The 27,888-nt window shown below is 43.0% G+C and overlaps 1 protein-coding gene across 1 annotated transcript in view; it reads right to left on the bottom strand.

The window, feature by feature from the left end:
- LOC137640061 (recQ-like DNA helicase Blm) overlaps positions 1-27,888 on the bottom strand; it is a 394,741-nt gene that overhangs the window by 69,832 nt on the left and 297,021 nt on the right. Inside the window, exons 17-18 of the mRNA XM_068372487.1 lie at positions 18,399-18,585; positions 14,834-14,911 (exon numbers count right to left, since the gene is read on the bottom strand). Coding sequence (XP_068228588.1) covers positions 14,834-14,911; positions 18,399-18,585 — 265 coding nt within the window. The remainder of the gene's footprint in view (positions 1-14,833; positions 14,912-18,398; positions 18,586-27,888) is intronic.

Below are 27,888 nucleotides of genomic sequence, written 5' to 3'. Positions count from 1 at the left end.
CATTCAAAAAACATGTTGCCCCTCTGTCATGAAAAGGTAGTCTTTATTATGAGTTTCTCAGCACACGGGATACCCACCGGGGTGGGGAGCATAAGCATGAAGTGACAAGCAGATTAGAAACAACCATCGAAATCTGTAGACTCCGGAATGCATGAAATTAAATGAACTAAACCTAATGACAGAAAGGGCGAAAATAGATACCAATGTGGCGCCGGAAAACATGCGTAAATCCGGTGCAAAAACCCAATGCTACGTAATTAATGTAGCGCCGGAAGACATGCGTCGCCTAAAACAAATGCTATGTATTAACTCTAACATACACTATAATCTCCGTCGCAGCCCCTCTCTCTCTTGAACCAACCATCCATAAAATAACGTAAACAAATATAGGATAAAATAAGGAATCAGAACAGAGTAGGATGTCTGAATTTGATCAAAGAAACATAACTACCATTAGTAGATACAATTCACAAAATATCCTGGCCCTCCGGAACGGGAGGATAACAAGGATGGATAACCCGAGAGAGGGAGGGAGGGGGGGGGGGCCACGAGGCGAGGCGCATACTCAGTCCTGCGCACCTGGTAGCCAACCAAGACGAAACATGGAGAGAGCGCTACCCGCGATGACGCACTGAGCGAAAGAGCCAGCCCCCACCTCGGGTGACTTTTCATTTCTAAAAGCACGTGACCCAAGTCTAAAGGCATAAAGGGGGAGAGGACACCAAGGAGGGGGGAGACTGGCTCGAAATCAGGTGACCACTGTGATCGGAGGGGGAATACAAAGGAAGACCTGATGCGAAGCATGCAAACAAAAAAAACCATATAATGGCAGACGTGAAAAACAAATAAAAACAATAAAAGACAATGAAATTCAATTAAATAGGCTAAATCGGCACACTAAGTAAAAGGGGGAAAAAGGAACAAGGCGTAAAAGGAATTAATAGCCAAACCTTCCAAAATCGGGTAGATGCCGACTTGGAGAGGAAACAATACCATTTTAAACAAAAACTAGCCCTCCAAAATCGGGTAAAATACCAATCTGGTCAGGCAGGACTAAAATTAATCAAAACACGTTTCGATTCCCCGTAAAAAACTAAAAAACTATGAATTCTTGCATAAAAGGCTACCGACCGAAGCCGCTAACTAACACTGCCCAAATAGGCTAAATGCCCAAATAGCCTAAATAAGAGACAAAATCATGCCAAAATATTGGTATAGATGTCCACAACACAAAAATGATATTTTAATTATAAAATAAATTTTTGAATATACTTACCCGGTGAATATATAGTTGCAACTCTGTTGCTCGACAGACAAAAAACTGTACAAAAAAACTTGCCAGCGATCGCTATACAGGTTGCGGGTGTGCCCACCAGCGCCAACTGTCGGCCAGATACCAAACTCCATGTAAACAAAGACTCAATTTTCTCCTCATCCCACTGCGTCTCTATTGGGGAGGAAGGGAGGGTCGTTTAATTTATATTCACCGGGTAAGTATATTCAAAAATTTATTTTATAATTAAAATATCATTTTTAAATATTTAACTAGCCGGTGAATATATAGCTGATTCACACCCAGGGTGGTGGGTAGAGACCAGTTAAATATGTTTACATCTTATGAGCTAAGAGTTTTTATTTCATTTTAGAAGTTATCAAAATAACAAAAACAAAATAAATAGGAACCTGGTAAGGAAGTCGACTTAGACGATTACTCTGCCTTATAAGTACGTCTTCCTTACGGAGCCTCGCGATCCTCTTAGGATGCTGACAGACCCCTAGGAGCTGAAGTATCAAGGGTTGCAACCCATACAACAGGACCTCATCAAACCCCTAATCTGGGCGCTCTCAAGAAATGACTTTGACCACCCGCCAAATCAACCAGGATGCGAAAGGCTTCTTAGCCTTCCGGACAACCCATAAAAAACAACATTTCAAGAGACAGATTAAAAGGATATGGAATTAGGGAATTGTAGTGGTTGAGCCCTCACCCACTACTGCACTCGCTGCTACGAATGGTCCCAGTGTGTAGCAGTTCTCGTAAAGAGACTGGACATCTTTCAAGTAAAATGCCGCGAACACTGACTTGCTTCTCCAATAGGTTGCGTCCATTATACTTTGCAGAGATTTATTTTGCTTAAAGGCCACGGAAGTTGCTACAGCTCTAACTTCGTGCGTCTTCACCTTAAGCAAAGTTCGGTCTTCCTCACTCAGATGTGAATGAGCTTCTCGTAATAACAATCTGATAAAGTCTGACCAAGCATTCTTTGACATAGGCAAGGATGGTTTCTTAACTGAACACCATAAAGCTTCAGATTGGCCTCGTAAAGGTTTAGTACGCTTTAAATAGAACTTAAGAGCTCTAACAGGGCATAAGACTCTTTCTAGTTCATTGCCTACGATCTCCGATAAGCTGGGAATATCGAAAGATTTAGGCCAAGGCCGAGAAGGCAGCTCATTTTTGGCTAGAAAACCAAGTTGCAGCGAACAAGTGGCTTTTTCCGACGAAACTCCGATGTTCCTGCTGAAGGCATGAATCTCACTGACTCTTTTAGCCGAGGCTAAGCATACCAGGAAAAGAGTCTTAAGAGTGAGATCTTTCAGGGAGGCTGATTGTAACGGCTCCAACCTGTCTGACATGAGGAATCTTAGTACCACGTCTAAATTCCATCCAGGGGTAGCCAAACGACGCTCCTTGGTGGTCTCAAAAGACTTAAGGAGGTCTTGCAGATCTTTATGTTGGAAAGATCTAAGCCTCTATGCCGGAAGACCGATGCCAACATGCTTCTGTAGCCCTTGATAGTGGGAGCTGAAAGGGATCGTCCTTTTCTCAGGTATAAGAGAAAATCAGCTATTTGAGCTACAGAGGTACTGGTCGAGGATACAGAAACTGACTTGCACCAGTCTCGGAAGACTTCCCACTTCGATTGGTAGACTCTAATGGTAGACGCTCTCCTTGCTCTAGCAATCGCACTGGCTGCCTCCTTCGAAAAGCCTCTAGCTCTCGAGAGTCTTTCGATAGTCTGAAGGCAGTCAGACGAAGAGCGTGGAGGCTTTGGAGTACCTTCTTTACGTGTGGCTGACGTAGAAGGTCTACCCTTAGAGGAAGACTTCTGGGAACGTCTACTAACCATCGAAGTATCTCGGTGAACCATTCTCTCGCGGGCCAGAGGGGAGCAACTAACGTCAACCTTGTCCCTTCGTGAGAGGCGAACTTCTGCAGTACCTTGTTGACAATCTTGAACGGTGGGAATGCGTAGAGATCCAGATATGACCAATCTAGGAGGAAAGCATCTATATGTATTGCTGCTGGGTCCGGGACTGGAGAGCAATAGATTGGAAGCCTCTTGGTCAGCGAGGTTGCAAAGAGATCTATGGATGGTTTACCCCAAGTGGCCCAAAGTCTCTTGCACACATCCTTGTGGAGGGTCCATTCGGTTGGAATTACTTGCCCTTTCCGACTGAGACAATCTGCTATGACGTTCAAGTCGCCTTGGATGAACCTCGTTACTAGGGAGATGTCTTGACCTATTGACCAGATGAGCAGGTCCCTTGCGATCTCGTACAACGTCAGTGAGTGGGTACCTCCTTGTTTGGAGATGTACGCCAAGGCCGTGGTGTTGTCCGAGTTTACTTCCACCACTTTGCCTCGAAGGAGATACTCGACGCTTTTCAAGGCCAGATGAACTGCCAACAGCTCCTTGCAGTTGATATGCATGCTCCTCTGACTCGAGTTCCACAGACCTGAGCATTCCCGACCGTCCAGTGTCGTGCCCCAGCCCAAGTCCGATGCGTCCGAGAAGAGAACGTGGTGGGGAGTCTGAACAGCCAGGGGAAGACCCTCTCTTAGGTTGATATTGTCCTTCCACCAAGTCAGACAAGACTTTATCTTTCCGGAAATCGGGATCGAGACCGCTTCTAGCGTCTTGTCCTTTTTCCAGTGAAAAGCCAGATGGTATTGAAGAGGACGGAGGTGTAGTCTTCCTAGTGATACAAACTGTTCCAGGGATGACAGCGTCCCCACCAGACTCATCCACAGCCTGACTGAGCAGCGTTCCTTCTTCAGCATCTTCTGGATGGATAGCAGGGCTTGATCTATTCTGGGGGCTGATCGTCTTGTTGTTCAGCAACGTCCTCATCAGATAGTTCCTCATCCGAAAACTGATGAGGCAACGGCAGCGGAGTGGGCAACGTCTGGCTCGCTGAGTCCGGTCGCACTGGTGCATGCGTGACGGAGCCGGACGCAACGTCATGGAACTGCTGCACAGTCTGTGAACTGTCAACAACCATGGGTGCGCGAGGAAGCACAGCGTCCACCCGAGACTGTAGACCGTCTGGGTTGTGCAGTCAACACCATACCGGGTTGCTGAGGTTGACGCACCGCGTCAAAACAAGTCACCTCTGCTGGTTGTTGAACGTCCTGAACGTCAACAACCACCTCCGAGCGTCGCTTAACGTCAACGTGCGGCTGGCAACCCACACTGGGTCGCATCGGTGGAGGAACCACCTCAACTGGTAGACGCGAGAAGGTTACCTCAGCGTCAACAGGCCGCACAACCGACCGGTTGGAAGGTTGTTGGCCAGAAGGTTCGGCAGCAACCTTCTCCGCATTAAAGTCCTCTATCAAGGACGCAAGCTTGGACTGCATGTCTTGCAGCAAAGCCCATTTAGGGTCTACGGGAGCAGGTGCGGCAACAGACGGGGTTAGCGACTGAGGCGGTACCGCTTTCCATCCCTGAAAGCCTTGTTTATGCATGACATAATTGTACAGCAAAACTTCAAAGGCTCGAAAACAGCTGTGAAGTTGACCTGTAAAAAACTTGGAGCGTCTCCTGGCCAGGCGCCAGGGAGAGTCTACGAGATTTGAGAAGTCTATCTGGGCAGAGGCAGGAACTCCCAAGCCGAGAACTTCTCTCGTGTCATATCAGACTCTCGCTCTATAAGCCAGTTTAAAAGAAGGGAAAGCAAAGGCTGTATCCCCCAAACTCCTCCTGGTGATAAACCAGTCGCCTAGCAAACGTAAAGCTCTCTAGGAGAGCGAGAGAGCACTAGCTTATAAACAACAGCTTCGAAGTAGCTAGGCCTAGTGTAAGCTCTGACGTTTAGGCGAACGAGGAGCAGCAGTTACAAAAAGATCCGGACAAAGATCCTTAAAAATCAGCATGATTTAATTAAAGTCCATAGAGGGCTAAGCAGCTTTAGGCTCCTCTCCGTCTGACAGAGTCCTCAAGGGAATATCAGTAGGAGGGGAAACAGCAACTTCCTCATCTAAAAGAACCTTGTCCGATAAAAGCTGAGTCTCAAGCAAGGGAGAGACCTACCGTGGTGGCAATGCTTTACAAGCAGAGTCCACACGCACTGGTGCATTAGTAGCGGACCAGGACGCAACGTCATGTAACTGCTTGACAGTCTGTGAACTGTCAACAACTGAACTGTCAACCACAACAGGTGCGTGAGGACGCACAGCGTCCACTCGAGACTGCTTTGACTGCCTAGACTGAGCAGTCAAAACAACTCTAGAATGTGGAGGTTGACGCACAGCGTCAAAACAAGTCAACTCCGATTGTAAGCGAACGTCCTGAACGTCAACAGGAGCATCAGCAAGTGGCCTAACGTCCAAATGTGGCTGAAAAACCACACGAGACCGCATTGAGTGTGGTTCCAAACAACCTGACTGATGTGACTTAGCTACGCCAACGTCAACAGGATGCACAAAGGAACGTTAGGTTGGCTGAAAGCCAGGATATCGATGAGATAAACGGCTAGACTCAACGGACTAAGCGGCAGAATAGTCTTCCATAATTCTGCATGTCTTGCCGTACAACCCATTAAGGATCAACGGAAATGGTTGCGGTAAGAGACGAGGGTAACGTCTGTGACCGCAACACTTTGCCAACAAAAAAGACTCTCGGGGTCTGTGTTACGCTTTTGTTAGGCGGCGAGCAGTTTTCCGATGACTGCATAGGGTCAGAGCTGTCCTAATGGCTGCAACCAGGACGCTGGACCTGTCCTGAAAGGACTGACTTTCGCTTAAGGGCCTCGAAACCTTGTTTCAGGTTTCTATGTGAAAAGCCTTCGGATGACGAGGAGAAAAACGTCTCTCTCTCCTTATGGTAGGGGAGATCTTGGTAAGATACACCCGATACCATAGAGGGAAACGTCTGTTCGCTGATCAAGGCCTCTCGAACCCATAAGTCGTACGACATTACTTCTCCCCTGGGCTTGGGAGCTTGCAAGAGGTCCCGGACTAGGTGAACGACAGGCACGAACAGACGAACCCTCGGACGCAACACTGTGCCACTTTGCGCAATATCACTTTATCACTACGATTTTCTGTTTTGCACTTATTTCACTGAAATCGAAACTTTTACTGATTTCTACCTGAAGCACGCAATTCTACCCTCATCAAAAGGTAGTAAATGCGAAATCAGTCGTATAATGCAAGCACATTAATACCAGCAAAAAAACAGTAAACATCTTTTAAGATAAAAAATTTCAGTGGTTGGGGAAGAGAATAAACACTAGTTCATTCAAAACTACGTTTTCAATCTCTCACCGTACATTGCCTGGGGACGAGAATAAAACTAAAAACGTTTTATCCTTTCTCCCCGTACAGAGACTAGGGACGAGAGTAACTCGAGAACAACGTTACCCGCTTGAACGGAACGTTTTCTCTCCTCTCTCTCCCTCCGTCTCTATCTCTCTCTCTCTTTCTCTCTTGATTTCGCACCTAAGAGAAGAGCCCAATTACGTTTCGTCAAAAAAACATGTTATTTGACCAAAGGAAAAAACTGAAAGGTTTTTCAATTAAAAAGTTCCTTTAAAATAGAATTTAAAACATTTAAGCTTTGAAAGAAGAATGAACAAAACGTCAGAATCGATTTACTCTTTCTGCAAAGTGAAACCGTGATACACTCTCTCTCTATCGTAACGAAAGAGCGCAAACTGCGTAGCATAAATAAACTAAACGTTAGTTCATCTTTGAAAACAGTACGAAGACTATTCAAAGAAATTCTTTCATAAAATATTTCATTTAAAAAGTTTTAAATCATTAGCTCTATAAAAGCTATTTACGATTGAAAGGGCTCAACGTTGATTAACTTCGGTTTCCAAGTTAGGACCGCCTACTCTCAGGAAAGGTCGCATATAAACAAAACATTAAAATTTATTTTTTATGTTTATTATAAATGGAAAGTTAATCGAAGAGGCCTAATAAAGGCGGTGAGATATAAATTATATAGAGGAAAATATATAATTAATATATAACGTGATAAGATAATTACTAAAAGCCTAAACACACTTCCGTCTAAGGGAAGGGTCGGCCATTTAAAAGTCAAAGAAAGTCCATACTCTCTTTGTCACCAAAAATTAAATCTTCCAAAACGAGTTCAAGATTTAAGAAGAAGATAAAACACCTGCACTGCGAAAGCTCAAACCAGAATATAGTACTTCACCAAAGATGATGGGAAAAACTCCAGGTTTCAACAGCGACTCAATTTTCTCTCTGTCGACGTGTCGACAGAGAGAAAATTGAGTCTTTGTTTACATGGAGTTTGGTATCTGGCCGACAGTTGGCGCTGGTGGGCACACCCGCAACCTGTATAGCGATCGCTGGCGAGTTTTTTTGTACAGTTTTTTGTCTGTCGAGCAACAGAGTTGCAGCTATATATTCACCGGCTAAGTTAAATATTTAAAAATAAGACTACAATTAGTATAAGGAACTAATAGAAATTCTTATAAAACAAGAGATCCCAAGGAAGCAATACCAAATGGCCGCAGACACACCCGTAAGGGAGCGTCAAAAAAGCGGCTGAGAGAAAAACCAAGGTTATTAAATGAACGTGTGTCGCTACCTAGAAATCCCAAACAGACAAATATGATACTCAACTCAGGAGCAGGGATCTCCAAAATGCCTGACATCTTCAAAAACACAAAATAACACAGAGCTACGAAAAACATGTTCGAACGTTCACGGGTGCTTAGAAGGCATGAGGGGAGAAGGATGGGTAATGGCGGTGGTGGTGGTGGTGGTGGTGGTGGTGGTGGTGGTGGTGGTGGGGGGGGGGGGGGCAGTAGCTGTAGAGAATGACACCTCATAGTAACAGGGGATGTTGAGGAGGGAGAAGTCTAATTGGAAAGGGACCTCTGGTAGTGGTTTCAATCACCCCAGTTTTTATACTGACACCCTATAAGGGTGAGCGAGCTGGGTATATTCCTGGCATTCCATACAACTTTTTTCTCTGGTATATTTAGCAGTATTTATACCTTAGAAATGATGCTTTAAAGAACATTTCACGGAGCGACACAGGTCCCTCGACCAGAAATAGATTTTTCCTTTGTCAAAATCCCTTTTATGGATATGGAGAAAGTGTATAATAGAGTTGGTAAGGATGCAATGTGGAATGTGATGAAGTTATATGGAATTGGTGGAAGGTTGTTGCAAGAAGTGAAGAGTTTCTACATAGGCAGCAAAGTATGTGTTAGGATAGGAAATGAAGTGAGCAATTGGTTACCAGTGAGAGTGGGGCTGAGATATGGATGTGTGATGTTGCCATGGTTGCTCAATTTGTTTGGAAATGGAGTGGTGAGAAAGGTCAATGCTCGAGTGCTAGGTCGAGGATTGAAACTGATAGACAAGAGTGATCGTGTGTGGGAGGCAAATCAGTTGTTGTTTACAGATGATACTGTACTGGTTGCAGACTCGGAAGAGAAGCTTGGTCGATTAGTGACAGAGTTTAGAAGGGTATGTGAGTGAAGGAAGTTGAGAGTTAATGTGGGTAAAAGTAAGGTTATGAGAGGTACGAGAAGAGAGAGTGGTGCTAGGTTGAATGTCATGTTGAATGGACAGTTCCTTGAGGAAGTAAATCAGTTTAAATACTTGGGGTCTGTTGTTGCAGCAAATGGTGGAGTCGAGGAAGATGTATGTCAGGGAGTGAATGAAGAATATAAAGTGTTGGGGGGCAGTGAAGGGAGTGGTAAAGAATAGAGAGTTAGGAATGAATGTAAAGAAAGCTTTGTATGAGAAAGTGATTGTACCAACAGTGATGTATGGATCGGAGTTGTGGGGAATGAAGGTGACGGAGAGACAGAAATTGAATGTGTTTGAGATGAAGTGTCTGAGTAGTATGGCAGGTGTATCTCGATTAGATAGGGTTAGGAACGAAGTAGTGAGGGTGAGAACGGGAGTAAGAAATGAATTAGCAGCTAGAGTGGATATGAATGTGTTGACGTGGTTTGGCTATGTACAGAGAATGGAAAGTGGCTGTCTGCTGAAGAAGGTAATGAATGCAAGAGTTGATGGGAGAAGTACAAGAGAAAGGCCAAAGTATGGCTGGATGGATAGACTTAATAGGGAAAAGAGCGTGCTACAAATAGGAATGAATAAAGAGCGATTGTGATGCAGTTCCAGTAGGCCCCTGTTGCTTCCTCAGGTCACAAAGCTGAAATAGCAGCAGTAGGGGAATCAGCATATGAAACTTCATTTGTGGTGGATAAGGTGGGAGGGTGGACTGTGGAACCCTAGCAGTACCAGTCAAACTCGGCTGAATCCCTCGTCATGCTGGGAGGAGCAAAGAAATTAAGTCCCATTTTTTTTTTTCCTTTTTTCTTATGTCAGCTACCCCCCCCCCCAAATTGAGGGAAATACCTTAGTAAATGGATGGACGGTTTTTAACATGATGCACAAAATCCTGTGGTCATAGAGGTCAATGCTCGAGTGTTTGGTTAAGATTGAAACTGACAGACGAGAGTGATCATGAGTGGGAGGTAAATCGCTTGTTGTTTACGGATGATACTGTACTGGTTGCAGACTCAGAAGAAAAGCTTGGTCGATTAGTGACAGAGTTTGGAAGGGTATGTGAAAGAAGGCCGTTTTGAGTTAATGGGGGTAAGAGTAAGGTTATGAGATGCACGAGAAGGGAGGGTGGTGCTAGGCTGAATGTCATGTTGAATCGGCAGTTACTTGAGGAAGTAGATCAGGTTAAGTAATTAGGGTCTGTTGCTGCAGCAAATGGTGGAGTGGAAGCAGATGTATGTCAGGGAGTGAATGAAGGATGTAAAGTGTTGGGGCAACGAAGAGTGGTAAAGAATAGATGGTTAGGGAATTAATGTGAAGAGAGTTCTGAATGAAAAAGTGATTGTACTAAATGTAATGTATGGATAGGAGTTGTGGGGAATAAAGATGATGGAGAGACAGAAATTGAATGTGTTTGAGATGAAGTGTCTGAGGAGTATGGCTAGTGTATCTCGATTAGATAGGGTTAGGAACAAAGTAGTGACGGTGAGAACGGGAGTAAGAAATGTTTTAGCTGCAAGAATGGAAAGTGGCTGTCTGCTGAAGAAGGTGATGAATGCAAGAGTTGATGGGAGAGATACACGAGGAAGGAGAAGGTATGGGTGGATGGATGTAGTGAAGAAAGCTCTGGGTGATAAAAGTATAAATAGGAGAGAGGCAAAAGAGTGTGCTAGAAATAGGAATGAATGATGAGCGATTGTGACGCAGTTCCGGTAGGCCCTGCTGCTTCCTCCAGTCGCCTTGTTGACCGCTGAGGTGGCAGCATTAGGGGATTCAGCATATGAAATTTCATTTGTGGTGGATAAGAGGGGATGTTGGGCTGTGGAACCCTAACAGTACCAGGCTGGGATGCTCAAAGAAATGAAAAGTCCCCTTTTGTTCCTTTTCTTGATGTTGGCTACCCCCCAAAATTGAGGGAAAAGCCTTGGTAAATGGATGGATAGTTTTTAACATGATGAACAAAATCCTTATTTCTATTTACATCGAGTCTCTTAAAAACACTTATTTTCTGACATGCTGCTTCTCATATACGTTTTCAACCATTTGCTGATGTAGTTCTTGGTTCTGATGAAAAAGCCTGACAGATTATACATTTATTGTCATATAATGGTACAGTCTCCTTCGCCATGGCGAGTCTGAGGAATACTGTAAAACATAACAGTTTGCAAAATTGTCCTGCCTTAGTGTCAGAATTTATAAAATCAATAATTTTACAAGGAAATTATACTGAGAAAATTTTCAAAAAGTATAATCATCATATGTCAATTTTAATGATGATAAAGTGCCACCAAGATAGCAATGACCTTAAGTGACCATTTTTCCTTTGTGAGGTAAATCATTAGTTTTTCTCGATTTCTGGTAACATTTTTGGATTTTATAACCTAATATAGCCCCAAAAGTTAACTATTTGTGTACTATTAAAAAGAACTCCTTAAAAGGAATATTTTGAGTGGAATTCCTTTAAAGGAATATTTTGAGTGGTAAATAATCTTTTTGTTAATTTTCAAGGGAGATATGGGCATTTTTAGTCCAGGTACCCAGTTTATGTGTCAAAATTCATGCCCAATTTAGTGAAATTAGGCCTAAATTTTTCTCTTGCTATCAGGTTTCGGAAAGTCCATCCTGACTTTTCTGATATTTCAAGGTATGTACTATAAAACCCGAGTGGGTAAATTAGGGTACATCTCATGCCCCCGGGAACCTCCACTCCCCGCCATGGACTAGATTGCGTTGCTATTGGTAAACATAGTCTACAAATCAGTAAAAAAAAATAGAAAAATAAAATAAAAAAGTTCTTTATATCGAGGTATGGGATCTACACAGAAAATGAAGTGGACTCTAAAAATATATGAAAACAAAATGCTACGATTTATGATCTACAATGCAAAAGGAAGATTATGATAAAAGACGAGAAAATTACTAAAGATGTGCTGTTCCGAAACTGGATTGTGTAGTAGATATGAAGTGGCACAGCATCACACCTCTCGGAAAAGTGCATATTACTGAGAATGGGAATAGATAAAGAATTGGGGTGAAAAAAGAATTCAGGAATTAAATATGCATGCCAATGGAGATAATTCATCAAGTTTGCAGTCAAATTGATAGGAAACCTGAGAGAGAGAGAGAGAGAGAGAGAGAGAGAGAGAGAGAGAGAGAGAGCCTACTGGATTGTCAGTAAAAACTCTAATACAGATACAGAATAGGAGAATTCTTACCAGATTTACTAAAATTGCTAAGCTAGTCAGTCAATTACGACTAAAGCATGTCTAGGTTAATTGACTGAGTATCTATTACAATATAGTACTAAGTGTCATACTTTTAACACTTTCCATAAAAATCATAACAAATATATAGAAAACATGAGAAAGCATCAAAGATACACCTTTAGATTAGGCTAGGCGACCAGGGTTTTTGAGGTTGTTTTATAACAATAGACCAAAGACAGTACTGTAAATTCAAAATCTCATAGTAAGGCATGAAAAATTTTCTATATTCAGATATGGGCATTTTAATGATTGTACAGCTCATTTTTTATGTCTTCTTAATAATTGTGTTATTATCAATATCAGTTGCCAAATCTTGTTTAGTTTACTTCTGCATCCAAATTAGTACTAATCCAATAGGCCATTTTCAAGTCCCAATTACATTTTCAATTCTGTTTTAAATAATTTTTTTTAGGAAAGCATCAGTTACTTCTATATGAGTAAAACCATCAGGGACATTTTTTCTTAAATATTTCCAGTTCAATTTTCAAGAGATATTCCAATATATTGCTGCTTTATGGATTTCCTTATTTGAATATAGTTCTCCTCCTTTTCAAATATAGAATTTTATTGTTTCTCTGCAATTCTACATTTGTTCCAAAGTGATCAGAGTTTTAACCCTTCCTTAAGGTTATCCCCACCTTTTTCCAAATTCTCCCTAAATGAATCATGGAGATGTATCTTGAACAGTTACATACTTTTACATTAATAGACACATGCTATAATTGATTTCTACTTGCTCAATCATAAACAAATATACTGTAATACAGTTACCACAGACAAGAGGTTCTTAATTTAAATTTAACATGAGGTAAACAAAAACAAATTATATCAGAAAAATGTGTCAAGTTTCAAATAACTCAAAGTAAAGATTAAAAGAAATTTTATAAACTATAAAAATCAAGACAATTCTTTAAGCTATTGGTGTACATTAAAAAATTATACTGAGATCTGAAGAAGTTTGTATTCTTATCTAATAATCCAATACATATTATCATTACTATCCAAGCTACAACACTAGTTGGAAAAGCAAGATGCTATAGCCCCAAGGGCTCCAATAGGGAAAAATAGCCCAGTGAGGAAAGGAAATAAGGAAATAAATAAATGATGAGAACAAATTAACAATAAATCAATCTAAAAACAGTAACATCATCAAAACAGATATGTCATATACAAACTATAAAAAGACTTATGTCAGCCTGTTCAACATAAAAACATTTGCTGCAACTCTGAACTTTTGAAGTTCTACTGATTCAACTACCCGATTAGGAAGATCATTCCACAACTTGGTCATAGCTGGAATAAAACTTCTAGAATACTGTGTAGTATTGAGCCTCATGATGGAGAAGGCCTGGCTATTAGAAATAACTGCCTGCCAAGTATTGCAAACAGGATGGAATTGTCCGGGAAGATCTAAATGTAAAGGATGGTCAGAGTTATGAAAAATCTTATACAACATGCATAATGAACTAATTGAACGAAGGTGCCAAAGATTGATATCTAGATCAGGAATAAGAAATTTAATAGACCGTAAGTTTCTGTCCAACAAATTAAGATGAGAATAAGCAGCTGAAGACCAGACAGGAGAACAATTTTCGAAACAAGGTAGAATGAAAGAATTAAAACACTTCTTCAGAATAGATTGATCACTGAAAATCTTGAAAGACTTTCTCAATAAGCCAATTTTTTGTGCAATTGAAGAAGACACAGACCTAATGTGTTTCTCAAAAGTAAATTTGCTGTCGAGAATCACATCTAAAATTTTAAGTCATACAAACTTGAAAAAACATTATCAAATACTGAGATCCGGATGTTGAGGAGCCACTGTCCTTGACCTACTTAGGATTCAACTTTACACCACATAATTTGCACCATGCACTAATTTTAGCCAGATCTCTATTAAGGGATTCAGCAATCCCAGATCTATATTCAGGGGATGGAATTGATGCAAAGAGAGTAGCATCATCTGCATATGTAACAAGCTTGTTTTCTAGACCAAACCACATCTCACGTGTATATAGTATGATAAGTAATGGGCCAAGAATACTACCCTGTGGAACACCATATATTACATTCCTATACTCACCATGGTGCCCATCAACAACAACTCTTAGGGATCTGTTACTTAAAAAATCAATAATAATGCTAAGAAACGACCCATGCACTCCCAACTGTTTGAGTTTGAAAATAAGGGCCTCATGATTAACACGGTCAAAGGCAGCACTAAAATCAAGGCCAATCATACGAACTTTCTGATCACAATCAAGAGATTTCTGTACTGCATTGGAGATTGTAAGAAGGGCATTACATGCTCCAAGGCCTTTACAAAAACCAAATTGCAAACTAGGAAATAGATAATTACCTTCAGCTAACCTATTAAGACGTTTTGCCAAAAGACGTTCAAAAACTTTAGATAATATGGGAGTTAGGGAAATTGGGCGGAAATCAGTTGGACTTGAGCTACCACAAACAAATTTACATAAAGGAGTAACATTACCAATTTTCCAACAAGTGCTAAAAGCTCCTCTCCTTGCTAATTTGCACAAAATAACAGATAACTTTGGAGCTAAGAAATCTGCAGTCTTTATAAAAAGCAAAGGAAAAATACCATTTGGGTCTAAACCTCCATAAGCATCAAGGTCTATACACAGAGCTTCAATTTCACGAGATCGAAAAGCTAAACTAGTTAGTTTAGCCTCAGGAAAACAAGATTGAGGAAGTTCAAGTTTTTCAATACTCTGTTTATGTAAAAAGTAAACCTAACAGCATGAAAACTTACCTTAAACTTGTCATTTACCCAATTCGACTGGACTGAAACTCGATCTTTGTCACCTAGCCCAGCATGATAGCTTTGTGCCTGTGAAAATTGAAAATTTATTTTGCTTAATTTTGATATAGTATAGAAATACATTATCTATAGCTAATAAAGTAATTCCATACTACTCATTCATTTTATTTAATAAAAGGCTGCTTCACACTGCATATGCTAAAATAAGCTACTTTTTAAATTACAAAGTGACTTTTCTTATCTAAAGAAAATATATGCTGTACATACAAAAAAAATATCCTGTGTCCTATAGGAATGAGTTGTCAATGACTAGCTAAGGACCAAAGGCCTGTACAGTACTTCAGTTTGGAAGAGGGCTATAGTTAGCTATAATCCACCATACACATACATACATATACCAAAGGCACTTCCCCCAATTTTGGGGGGTAGCCGACAACAACAAGAAACAAAACAAAAAGGGGACCTCTACTCTCTACGTTCCTCCAGCCTAACCAGGGACTCAACCGAGTTCAGCTGGTACTGCTAGGGTGCCACAGCCCAACCTCCCACATTTCCACCACAGATGAAGCTTCATACTGCTGAGTCCCCTACTGCTGCTACCTCCGCGGTCATCTAAGGCACCGGAGGAAGCAGCAGGGCCTACCGGAACTGCGTCACAATCGCTCGCCATTCATTCCTATTTCTAGCACGCTCTCTTGCCTCTCTCACATCTATCCTCCTATCACCCAGAGCTTTCTTCACACCATCCATCCACCCAAACCTTGGCCTTCCTCTTGTACTTCTCCCATCAACTCTTGCATTCATCACCTTCTTTAGCAGACAGCCATTTTCCATTCTCTCAACATGGCCAAACCACCTCAACACATTCATATCCACTCTAGCCGCTAACTCATTTCTTACACCCGTTCTCACCCTCACCACTTCGTTCCTAACCCTATCTACTCGAGATACACCAGCCATACTCCTCAGACACTTCATCTCAAACACATTCAATTTCTGTCTCTCCATCACTTTCATTCCCCACAACTCCGATCCATACATCACAGTTGGTACAATCACTTTCTCATATAGAACTCTCTTTACATTCATGCCCAATCCTCTATTTTTTACTACTCCCTTAACTGCCCCCAACACTTTGCAACCTTCATTCACTCTCTGACGTACATCTGCTTCCACTCCACCATTTGCTGCAACAACAGACCCCAAGTACTTAAACTGATCCACCTCCTCAAGTAACTCTCCATTCAACATGACATTCAACCTTGCACCACCTTCCCTTCTCGTACATCTCATAACCTTACTCTTACCCACATTAACTCTCAACTTCCTTCTCTCACACACCCTTCCAAATTCTGTCACTAGTCGGTCAAGCTTCTCTTCTGTGTCTGCTACCAGTACAGTATCATCCGCAAACAACAACTGATTTACCTCCCATTCATGATCATTCTCGCCTACCAGTTTTAATCCTCGTCCAAGCACTCTAGCATTCACCTCTCTCACCACTCCATCAACATACAAGTTAAACAACCACGGCGACATCACACATCCCTGTCTCAGCCCCACTCTCACCGGAAACCAATCGCTCACCTCATTTCCTATTCTAACACATGCTTTACTACCTGTGTAGAAACTTTTCACTGCTTGCAACAACCTTCCACCAACTCCATATAACCTCATCACATTCCACATTGCTTCCCTATCAACTCTATCATATGCTTTCTCCAGATCCATAAACGCAACATACACCTCCTTACCTTTTGCTAAATATTTCTCGCATATCTGCCTAACTGTAAAAATTTGATTCATACAACCCCTACCTCTTCTAAAACCACCCTGTACTTCCAAGATTGCATTCTCTGTTTTATCCTTAATCCTATTAATCAGTATTCTACCATACACTTTTCCAACTACACTCAACAAACTAATACCTCTTGAATTACAACACTCATGCACATCTCCCTTACCCTTATATAGTGGTACAATACATGCACAGACCCAATCTACTGGTACCATTGACAACACAAAACACACATTAAACAATCTCACCAACCATTCAAGTACAGTCACACCCCCTTCCTTCAACATCTCAGCTTTCACACCATCCATACCCGATGCTTTTCCTACTCTCGTTTCATCTAGTGCTCTCCTCACTTCCTCTATTGTAATCTCTCTCTTATTCTCATCTCCCATCACTGGCACCTCAACACCTGGAACCGCAATTATATCTGCCTCCCTATCATCCTCAACATTCAGCAAACTTTCAAAATATTCCGCCCACCTTTTCCTTGCCTCCTCTCCTTTTAACAACCTTCCATTTCCATCTTTCACTGTCTCTTCAATTCTTGCGCCGGCCTTCCTTACTCTCTTCACTTCTTTCCAAAACTTCTTCTTATTCTCTTCATATGACTGACCCAGTCCCTGACCCCACCTCAGGTCAGCTGCCCTCTTTGCCTCACGTACCTTGCGCTTTACTTCCACCTTTTGCTCTCTATATTTTTCATACTTCTCTATACTATTACTCTGCAGCCATTCTTCAAAAGAATGGCTGCACCATACACAAATAATATAATTCAAGTACCGACATCACAAATATGATAACAAAATAAAATGTATATTATGCAAAACTATGTCTAACTTCTACAACAGCTATTGAAACAAAAATTATCCGACTTATGGCTGCAGACTGACAAATCTTAGAACATTTCCTCATACTTCCCTTTCTGGCAAGCATATCCTACTCACGATAACGATAAATGTTTGTTTCTATACCTACCTCCCTGCCAGAAATCTCATTTCATAACAATTCATACTTATAGCAATGCATAAAAATATATCATTCATCTACTCAATTGATTGATGACACATTTGACCAGAAGGAATGGCAAGGCAAGAGGGTTAATGCTTCTCTGAAATTGAGGCAAGTAATCTTTCAAAGGCTTTATGTACTTAATTTTGTTTCTTGTGCACAACATTATTGTCAAATATGAATTTATTAAACATCTTTGAGAACAGACTGTAATATATTGCATTTTTTACACAGTACAGAAAGGCAGTATTTAAGGCAAAATATACCGAGCCTCAAGAGTAATTTACCTGGGAATATATTAGGCTGGTCAAGATTCAGTTATAAATTATAAGATTAAGCTTATCTCATTTGTTTACACATTTACAAAAAATGTCTTAACCTTTCAGTGATCCCAGCTGTAACAAAACCCATCAGGCTCATGATTTACAAACTTTTTTCTATATTGAGCAATGACGTCATATGTCGACCTACACATGTATGTTTTGTAGTGTAATAAAGGAATGAAGATAGAAAAAAACTATATGAAAAAATGATGCACTTATCCGCAGATGGTTAAACATTTATATGTATTTTGGTCTTCAGGCTTTCTTTTGTGTCTTTTACTCAATACACATTTTCATAATTCTGAAATCTCAATTGCCATGACAGTCCCCTGATGTAAGTGAAAATTTAAATGAAAATTTATCTCATCAAGCTATAAAATTACTTAATAAACGGGGCCGAAAACTGCAAAACCAATCGATAAATTACCTTGATGCCAGCTCTTGTCAGCTCAGCAGCAGTTGTATCACACTCTTTGCGGGAAAGGCAATATATTATTCCAGAGTAGTTGGGGTATTTAGCTTTTATTAAGGCTGAAATTTCATTGGTAATCTTCTTCCCTTTTTTAGGTAGCACTTCATACTTGAGATTGCTTCTATTAAAACTACTCAGGAACCTATGAAAATAAAAAGAAATATAGTGCTTATAAAAAGTATCATTATTATTATCATCATTATTATTATTTGCTAAGCTACAACCCTAATTGGAAAAGCAGGATGCTATAAGCCTAGGGGCCCCAACAGGGAAAACAGTCCAGTAAAGAAAGGAAACAACATACATACATACATATACCAAGGCACTTCCCCCAATTTTGGGAGGTAGCCGACATCAAACAAATGAAACAAAAAAGGGGAGTTCTCCTCTCTACATACCCCCAGCCTGACAAGGGACTCAACCGAGTTCGGCTGGTACTGCTAGGGAGCCACAGCCCACCCTCCCCCTTTATCCACCACAAATGAAGCTTCATAACGCTGAATCCCCTACTGCTGCTACCTTCGCGGTCATCTAAGGCACCGGAGGAAGCACCACGGCCTACCGGAACAGCGTCACGATCGCTCGCCATTCATTCCTATTTCTAGCACGCTCTCTTGCCCCTCTCAAATATATCCTCCTATAACCCAGAGCTTTCTTCACACCATCCATCCACTCAAACCTTGGCCTTCCTCTTGTACTTCTCCCATCAACTCTTTCATTCATCACCTTCTTTAGCAGACAGCCATTTTCCATTCTCTCAACATGGCCAAACCACCTCAACACATTCATATCCACTCTAGCTGCTAACTCATTTCTTACACCTGTTCTCACCCTCACTACTTCGTTCCTAACCCTATCAACTCAAGATACACCAGCCATACTCCTTAGACACTTCATCTCAAACACATTCAATTTCTGTCTCTCCGTCACTTTCATTCCCCACAACTCCGATCCATACATCACAGTTGGTACAATCACTTTCTCATACAGAACTCTCTTTACATTCATATCCAACCCTCTATTTTTTACTACTCCCTTAACTGCCGCCAACACTTTGCATCCTTCATTCACTCCCTGACGTACATCTGCTCCCACTCCACCATTTTCTGCAACAACAGACCCTAAGTACTTAAACTGATCCACCTCCTCAAGTAACTCTCCATTCAACATGACATTCAACCTCACGCCACCTTCCCTTCTCGTACATCTCATAACCTTACTTTTAACCACATTAACTCTCAACTTCCTTCTCTCACACACCCTTCCAAATTCTATCACTAATCGGCCAAGCTTCTCTTCCACGTTTGCAACCAGTACAGTATCATCCGCAAACAACAAATGATTTACTTCCCATTCATGGTCATTCTCGTCTACCAGTTTCAATCCTCATCCAAGCACTCGAGCATTCACCTCTCTCACCACTCCAACATACAAGTTAAACAGCCAGGGCGACATCACACATCCCTGTCTCAGCCCCACTCTCACCGGAAACCAATCGCTCACTTCATTTCCTATCCTAACACATGCTTCACTACCTTGGTAGAAACTTTTCACTGCTTGCAACAACCTTCCACCAACTCCATATAACTTCATCACATTCCACATTGCTTCCCTATCAACTCTATCATATGCTTTCTCCAGATCCATAAACGCAACATACACCTCCTTACCTTTTGCTAAATATTTCTCGCATATCTGCCTAACTGTAAAAATCTGATTCATACAACCCCTACCTCTTCTAAAACCACCCTGTACTTCTAAGATTGCATTATCTGTTTTATCCTTAATCCTATTAATCAGTACTCTACCATACACTTTTCCAACTACACTCAACAAACTAATACCCCTTGAATTATAACACTCATGCACATCTCCCTTACCCTTATATAGTGGTACAATACATGCACAAACCCAATCTACTGGTACCATTGACAACACAAAACACATATTAAACAATCTCACCAACCATTCAAGTACAGTCACAACCCCCTCCTTCAACATCTCAGCTCTCACACCATCCATACCAGATGCTTTTTCTACTCTCGTTTCATCTAGTGCTCTCCTCACTTCCTCTCTTGTAATCTCTCTCTCATTCTCATCTCCCATCACCGGCACTTCAACACCTGCAACAGCAATTATATCTGCCTCCCTATTATCCTCAACATTCAGTAAACTTTCAAAATATTCCGCCCACCTTTTCCTTGCCTCCTCTCCTTTTAACAACCTTCCATTTCCATCTTTTACTGTCTCTTCAATTCTTGAACCAGCCTTCTTTACTCTCTTCACTTCTTTCCAAAACTTCTTCTTAATCTCTTCATTTGAATGACCCAATCCCTGACCCCACCTCAGGTCAGCTGCCCTCTTTGCCTCACTTACCTTGCACTTTACTTCCACATTTTTCTCTCTATATCTTTCATACTTCTCTATACTATTACTCTGCAGCCATTCTTCAAAAGCCCTCTTTTTCTCTTCCACTTTTACCTTCACTCTTTCATTCCACCATTCACTGTCCTTCCTCATGCTGCCTCCAACAAACTTCTTTCCACACACATCACTTGCAATCCCAACAAAATTTTCTTTTACTAACTTCCACTCCTCCTCTAAATTACCAGTTTCTCTTACTTTCACTTTGTCATATGCCATTTTCAACCTTTCTTGATATTTACTTTTTACCCCCGGTTTTATTAGCTCTTCAACCCTCACTAGCTCCCTTTTACATACACCTACTCTATTCCCCCACTCTTTTGCTACAACTAATTTTCCTTCCACCAAAATATCATCACACATACCGTAAGCCATACCTCTAAACATGTGCACGTCTTTCAATCTTCCAAACATTCTTTTAGTTATCAACACATAATCCATTAATGCCCTTTCTTCCACTCTTACCCACTCTTAAATATTTCAAGAACAGCAACAACACTAAAATAAATACTTCCTATATAGACTATAAAAAATTTAACAAAACAAGAGGAAGAGAAATTATATAAAACAGTGTTCCCGAGTGTACCCTCAAGCAAGAGAACCAACCCAAGACAGTGGAAGATCATGGTACAGAGGCTATGGCACTACCAAACACTAGAGAACAATGGTTTGATTTTGGAGTGTCCTTCTCCTAGAAGAGCTGCTTAGCATGGCTAAAGAGTCTTTTCTACCCTTACCAAGAGGAAGTAGCTACTGAACAATCACAGTGCAGTAGTAGTTAACCCCTTGGGTGAAGAATTGTTTAGTAATCTCAATGTTGTCAGGTGTATGACGGCAGAAGAAAATCGGTAAAGAATAGGCCAACTATATGTAGGCAAAAGGAAAATGCACCGTAACTAGAGAGAAGGATCCAATGTAATACTGTCTGGCTAGTCAAAGGACCCCATAACTCTCTAGCAGTAGTATCTCAATGGGTGGCTGGTGCCCTGGTCAACCTACTACCTACTAAAAACATTGTAAAATGTTATTTTTATTAATAAAATAAATTTTTGAATATACTTACCCGGTGATTATATAAGCTGCAGCTCTGCTGCCCGACAGAAAAACTCTACGTTCAAAATACGCCAGCGATCGCTATGCAGGAGGGGGTGTACATCAACAGCGCCATCTGTCGAGCAGGTACTTAGTACTCCATGTAAACAAAGAACCAATTTTCTCCTCGGTCCACTGGGTCTCTATTGGGGAGGAAGGGAGGGTCCTTTAATATATAATCACCGGGTAAGTATATTCAAAAATTTATCTTATTAATAAAAATAACATTTTTCAATATTAAACTTAGCCGGTGATTATATAAGCTGATTCACACCCAGGGGGGTGGGTAGAGACCAGCATTACTTGTTTACATTATTATGAGCTAAGTATTTTGTATTTCATTTTAGCAGTTATTCAAAATAACAAACATAAAATAAATAAGTACCTGGTAAGGAAGTCGACTTGAACAATTACTCTGCCTTTTTAAGTACGTCTTCCTTACTGAGCCTCGCGATCCTCTTAGGATGCTGAGCGACTCCTAGGAGCTGAAGTATCAAGGGTTGCAACCCATACTAAAGGACCTCATCAAAACCTCTAATCTAGGCGCTTCTCAAGAAAAGAATTTGACCACCCGCCAAATCAACCAGGATGCGAAAGGCTTCTTAGCCTTCCGGACAACCCAAAAAACAACAATAAAAAACATTTCAAGAGAAAGATTAAAAAGGTTATGGAATTAGGGGAATGTAGTGGTTGAGCCCTCACCCACTACTGCACTCGCTGCTACGAATGGTCCCAGGGTGTAGCAGTTCTCGTAAAGAGACTGGACATCTTTAAGATAAAAAGACGCGAACACTGACTTGCTTCTCCAATAGGTTGCGTCCATTATACTCTGCAGAGATCTATTTTGTTTAAAGGCCACTGAAGTTGCGACAGCTCTAACTTCATGTGTCCTTACCTTCAGCAAAGCATGGTCTTCCTCATTCAGATGGGAATGAGCTTCTCGTATCAACAGTCTGATATAATAGGAAACTGCATTCTTTGACATAGGTAAAGAAGGTTTCTTAATAGCACACCATAAAGCTTCTGACTGTCCTCGTAAAGGTTTAGTTCGTCTTAAATAGAACTTAAGAGCTCTAACAGGGCATAAGACTCTTTCTAGTTCATTTCCAACCAAATTAGAAAGGCTTGGAATATCGAACGATTTCGGCCAAGGACGAGAAGGTAGTTCGTTTTTGGCTAGAAAACCAAGCTGTAAAGAACATGTAGCCGTTTCAGATGAAAATCCGATGTTCCTGCTGAAGGCGTGTATCTCACTGACTCTTTTAGCTGTTGCTAAGCAGACGAGGAAAAGAGTCTTTAAAGTGAGATCTTTAAAGGAGGCTGATTGTAGTGGCTCGAACCTTTCTGACATAAGGAATCTTAGTACCACGTCTAAATTCCAACCTGGTGTGGCCAAATGACGCTCCTTCGAGGTCTCAAAAGACTTGAGGAGGTCCTGTAGATCTTTGTTGTTAGAAAGATCTAAGCCTCTGTGACGGAAGACTGCTGCCAACATGCTTCTGTAACCTTTGATCGTGGGAGCTGAAAGAGATCTTTCCTTCCTCAGGTATAATAGGAAGTCAGCTATTTGGGTTATAGAGGTACTGGTTGAGGATACTGATACCGACTTGCACCAGCTTCGGAAGACTTCCCACTTCGACTGGTAGACTCTAAGAGTGGATGTCCTCCTTGCTCTAGCAATCGCCCTGGCTGCCTCCTTCGAAAAGCCTCTAGCTCTCGAGAGTCTTTCGATAGTCTGAAGGCAGTCAGACGAAAAGCGTGGAGGCTTGGGTGTACCTTCTTTACGTGTGGCTGACGTAGAAGGTCCACTCTTAGAGGAAGAGTTCTGGGAACGTCCACCAGCCATTGAAGTACCTCGGTGAACCATTCTCTCGCGGGCCAGAGGGGAGCAACTAACGTCAACCTTGTCCCTTCGTGAGAGGCGAACTTCTGCAGTACCTTGTTGACAATCTTGAACGGGGGGAATGCATAAAGGTCTAGATGGGACCAATCCAGTAGAAAAGCATCTGTATGAACTGCTGCTGGGTCCGGGATTGGCGAGCAATAAATTGGGAGCCTCTTGGTCATCGAGGTTGCAAAGAGATCTATGGTAGGTTGGCCCCATGTGGCCCATAGTCTCTTGCACACATTCTTGTGTAGGGTCCATTCTGTTGGGATGATTTGACCCTTCCGACTGAGGCAGTCCGCCATGACATTCATGTTGCCTTGAATGAACCTCGTTACTAGAGACAGGTTTAGATCTCTTGACCAGGTGAGGAGGTCCCTTGCGATCTCGTACAACGTCATAGAATGGGTCCCTCCTTGCTTGGAGATGTACGCCAAGGCCGTGGTGTTGTCTGAGTTCACCTCCACCACCTTGCCTAGAAGGAGGGACTTGAAGCTTTTCAAGGCCAGACGAACTGCCAGTAGCTCCTTGCAGTTGATATGTAACGTTCTTTGATTCGAGTTCCAAGTTCCCGAGCATTCCCGACCGTCTAATGTCGCACCCCAGCCCGTGTCCGATGCGTCCGAGAAGAGAACGTGGTTGGGGGTCTGAACAGCCAGTGGCAGACCCTCTCTGAGGTAGATGTTGTCCTTCCACCAAGTCAGTGATGACTTCATCTTCTCGGAAATGGGGATCGAGACCGCTTCTAGCGTCTTGTCCTTTCTCCAGTGAACAGCTAGGTGAAATTGAAGGGGACGGAGGTGCAGTCTCCCTAACGCAATGAACTGGTCCAGGGATGAAAGCGTCCCTATCAGACTCATCCACTGTCTGACTGAACATCGGTCCTTCTTTAGCATGTTCTGGATGCATCCTTGGGCTTGACTTGTTCTGGGGGCCGACGGAAAAGCCCGAAAAGCTTGACTGTGAATCTCCATCCCTAAGTACACTATAGTTTGGGATGGGACCAGTTGGGACTTTTCCATATTGACCAGGAGACCCAATTCCTTGGTCAGATCTAGAGTCCACTTTAGATTCTCCAGACAGCGACGACTGGAAGAAGCTCTTAGAAGCCAGTCGTCCAACTAGAGGGAGGCTCTGATGTCCGCTAAATGCAGGAATTTGGCAATATTCCTCATCAGTTTCGTAAAGACAAGAGGCGCCGTGCTTAGGCCAAAGCACAGGCCTTGAAATTGGTAGACAACCTTCCCGTAAACGAACCTCAGAAAAGGTTGGGAATCTGGGTGGATGGGGATGTGAAAGTAAGCGTCCTTTAGGTCTAAAGAGACCATCCAGTCTTCCTTCCTGACCGCTGCTAGAACAGACTTTGTCGTCTCCATGGCGAACGTCTGCTTTGTGACAAAGACATTCAGAGCACTGACGTCTAGCACCGGTCTCCACCCTCCTGTCTTCTTTACCACTAAGAAGAGACGGTTGTAGAAGCCCGGGGATTGATGGTCCCGGACTTTGACTACCGCTCCCTTTTCTAGTAAGAGAGACACCTCTTGCTTCAAAGCTAGTCTCTTGTCCTCCTCTCTGTACCTGGGAGAGAGGTCGATGGGAGACGTTGCTAGAGGGGGCTTGCGCACAAACGGGATCTTTTACCCTTCTCTGAGCAACTTCACAGATTGTGCATCTGCGCCCCTGTTCTCCCAGGACTGCCAGTAGTTCTTGAGTCTGGCTCCCACTGCTGTCTGAAGAAGGTGGCAGTCAGACTCTGCCTTTAAAGGACTTGGTACCTTTCTTCTTAATCCCACGTCTCCCTTTGGCACGAGCACCTCCTCTGCTGGAGGCTCTGCCACGAAAGGGCGGAATAAATCTGGACGCTGGAGTGTCCATCCTGGGTCTAGACACGGTAGGCAAAGGGGTGGCTTTGCGGGCAGATGACGCAACCAGGTCATGCGTGTCTTTTTGAATCAAGGAGGCAGCAATCTCCTTTATCAACTCCTCTGGGAAAAGGCACTTTGAGAGAGGAGCAAACATAAGTTCCGATCTCTGACATTGTGTTACTCCAGCTGACAAGAAGGAGCAAAGGTTCTCCCGTTTCTTGAGGACCCCGGAAACGAACGAAGCCGCAAGCTCACTGGAACCGTCCCGTATGGCCTTGTCCATGCAGGACATAATGAGCATGGAAGTTTCCTTGTCAGAAGGGGAGGTCTTCCTGCTCAACGCTCCCAAACACCAATCCAAAAAGTTAAAAACCTCGAAGGCTCTGAACACTCCTTTCATCAGATGGTCTAAGTCTAAAGGAGTCCAACAAATCTTGGAGCGTCTCATGGCTAGCCTGCGGGGAGAGTCTACTAGACTTGAGAAGTCGCCCTGGGCAGAGGCAGGAACTCCCAAGCCGAGAACTTCTCCCGTGGCATACCAGACGCTCGATCTGGAAGCGAGTTTCGCAGGGGGAAACAAGAATGCTGTCTTCCCAAGGTGCTTTTTGGACTGCATCCATTCTCCCAACACTCTTAAAGCTCTCTTAGACGAGCGGGCGAGGACGAGCTTCGTAAAGGCAGGCGCGGATGACTGCGTGCCTAAAGCGAACTCAGATGGAGGAGAGCGTGGGGCTGCAGAAACAAACTGATCAGGATACATCTCCTTGAACAGTGCAAGAACTTTCCTAAAGTCCAAGGAGGGAGGCGTGGTCTTGGGTTCGTCGATGTCCGTATGCGGGTCGTCAAAGTGTGCAGCGTCGTCATCATCAGAGAGTCCATCGTCTGAATACTGAAGAGGAAGCGGCAAAGGAGTAGGAATTGGCTGGTCAGCTGAGTCCGGCAGCACGGGTGCATGCGTGACTGCACTGGACGCAACGTCATGGAACTGTTGGCCAGTCTGTGAGCTGGCAACAACCATAGCAGCGCGGGGGCGCAAAGCGTCTACTCCTGACTGTCTAGTCTGCTGTGGGCGAGTAGTGGTAACCACACTGGGTTGCGGAGGTTGACGCACCGCGTCAAAAACAAAACAACTTAGGTTGTTGTTGTAACTCGCGAACGTCAACGGAGGGTACCGTGCGTCGCTGAACGTCAACATGCGGCTGGCAGGGTACACTGCGCATGGGTGGCGGGACTCTCACAGCTGGAGTGCGGGAGAATGTAGCCTCAGCGTCCACTGGACGCACAACCGTGGGTGGTTGTAGGCTAACGAGTGGTGCAGCGTCAACCTTCTCCGCACGAAAGTCCTGCATTAATGACGTTAACTGCGTCTGCATGGTCTGCAGCAAAGACCACTTAGGGTCTACAGTAGCAGGTGCGGCAACAGACGGTGTTAATGCCTGATGCGTTACCGCTTTGCCTCTCTTAGGAGGTGTGCAGTCATCGGAAGACTGCAGCGAGTCCGAACTGACCCAGTGGCTACAACTGGGCCGTTGGACTTGCGCGGAAGGGACCGACTTGCGTTTAAGAGGCCGTGAGACCTTGGTCCATTGTTTCTTTCGAGAAACATCTTCCGCAGACGAGGAATAAATGGGCTCTCTCGTCTTCTTGTGGGTGGGGCGATCTTGGTAAGATACGTCCGAAACCACGGAGGGAACGTCTGTCCGCTGATTAAAGCCTGTCGAACCCTTTGGTCGTACGACATTGCTTCTCCCCTGGGCTTGGGAGCTTGCAAGAGGTCCCGGACTGGGAGGACGACAGGCACGAACAGACGAACCCTCAAGCGCAACACTAACACTTTCCACAACACTACCACTCACTTTGTCACTACCCACTGCACTCTTACACTTCAACTCCTTGACGTCTGCCATGAGTTGGTTACGGTCACTCGCCAATGACTCGACTCTCTCACCCAGAGCCTGGATGGCACGCATCATATCTGCCATCGAAGGTTGTTGAGTGCTAGAAGGGGGATCAGGAGTAACCACTACAGGGGAAGGAATAGGTTGTGGGGCATGAGGAGAGGAAATATCAACGGAGCGAGATGAACTTCTCCTGACTCTATCTCTCTCTAGCCTACGTGAATATTTCAGGAATTCGAGAAAATCGAATTCCGAAAGCCCAACGCATTCCTCACATCGAT

The sequence above is a fragment of the Palaemon carinicauda genome, chromosome 4 (assembly GCF_036898095.1).
Source record: "Palaemon carinicauda isolate YSFRI2023 chromosome 4, ASM3689809v2, whole genome shotgun sequence".
Classification (NCBI taxonomy): Eukaryota; Metazoa; Arthropoda; class Malacostraca; order Decapoda; family Palaemonidae; genus Palaemon; species Palaemon carinicauda.
This window is presented reverse-complemented; position numbering and strand designations above follow the sequence as displayed.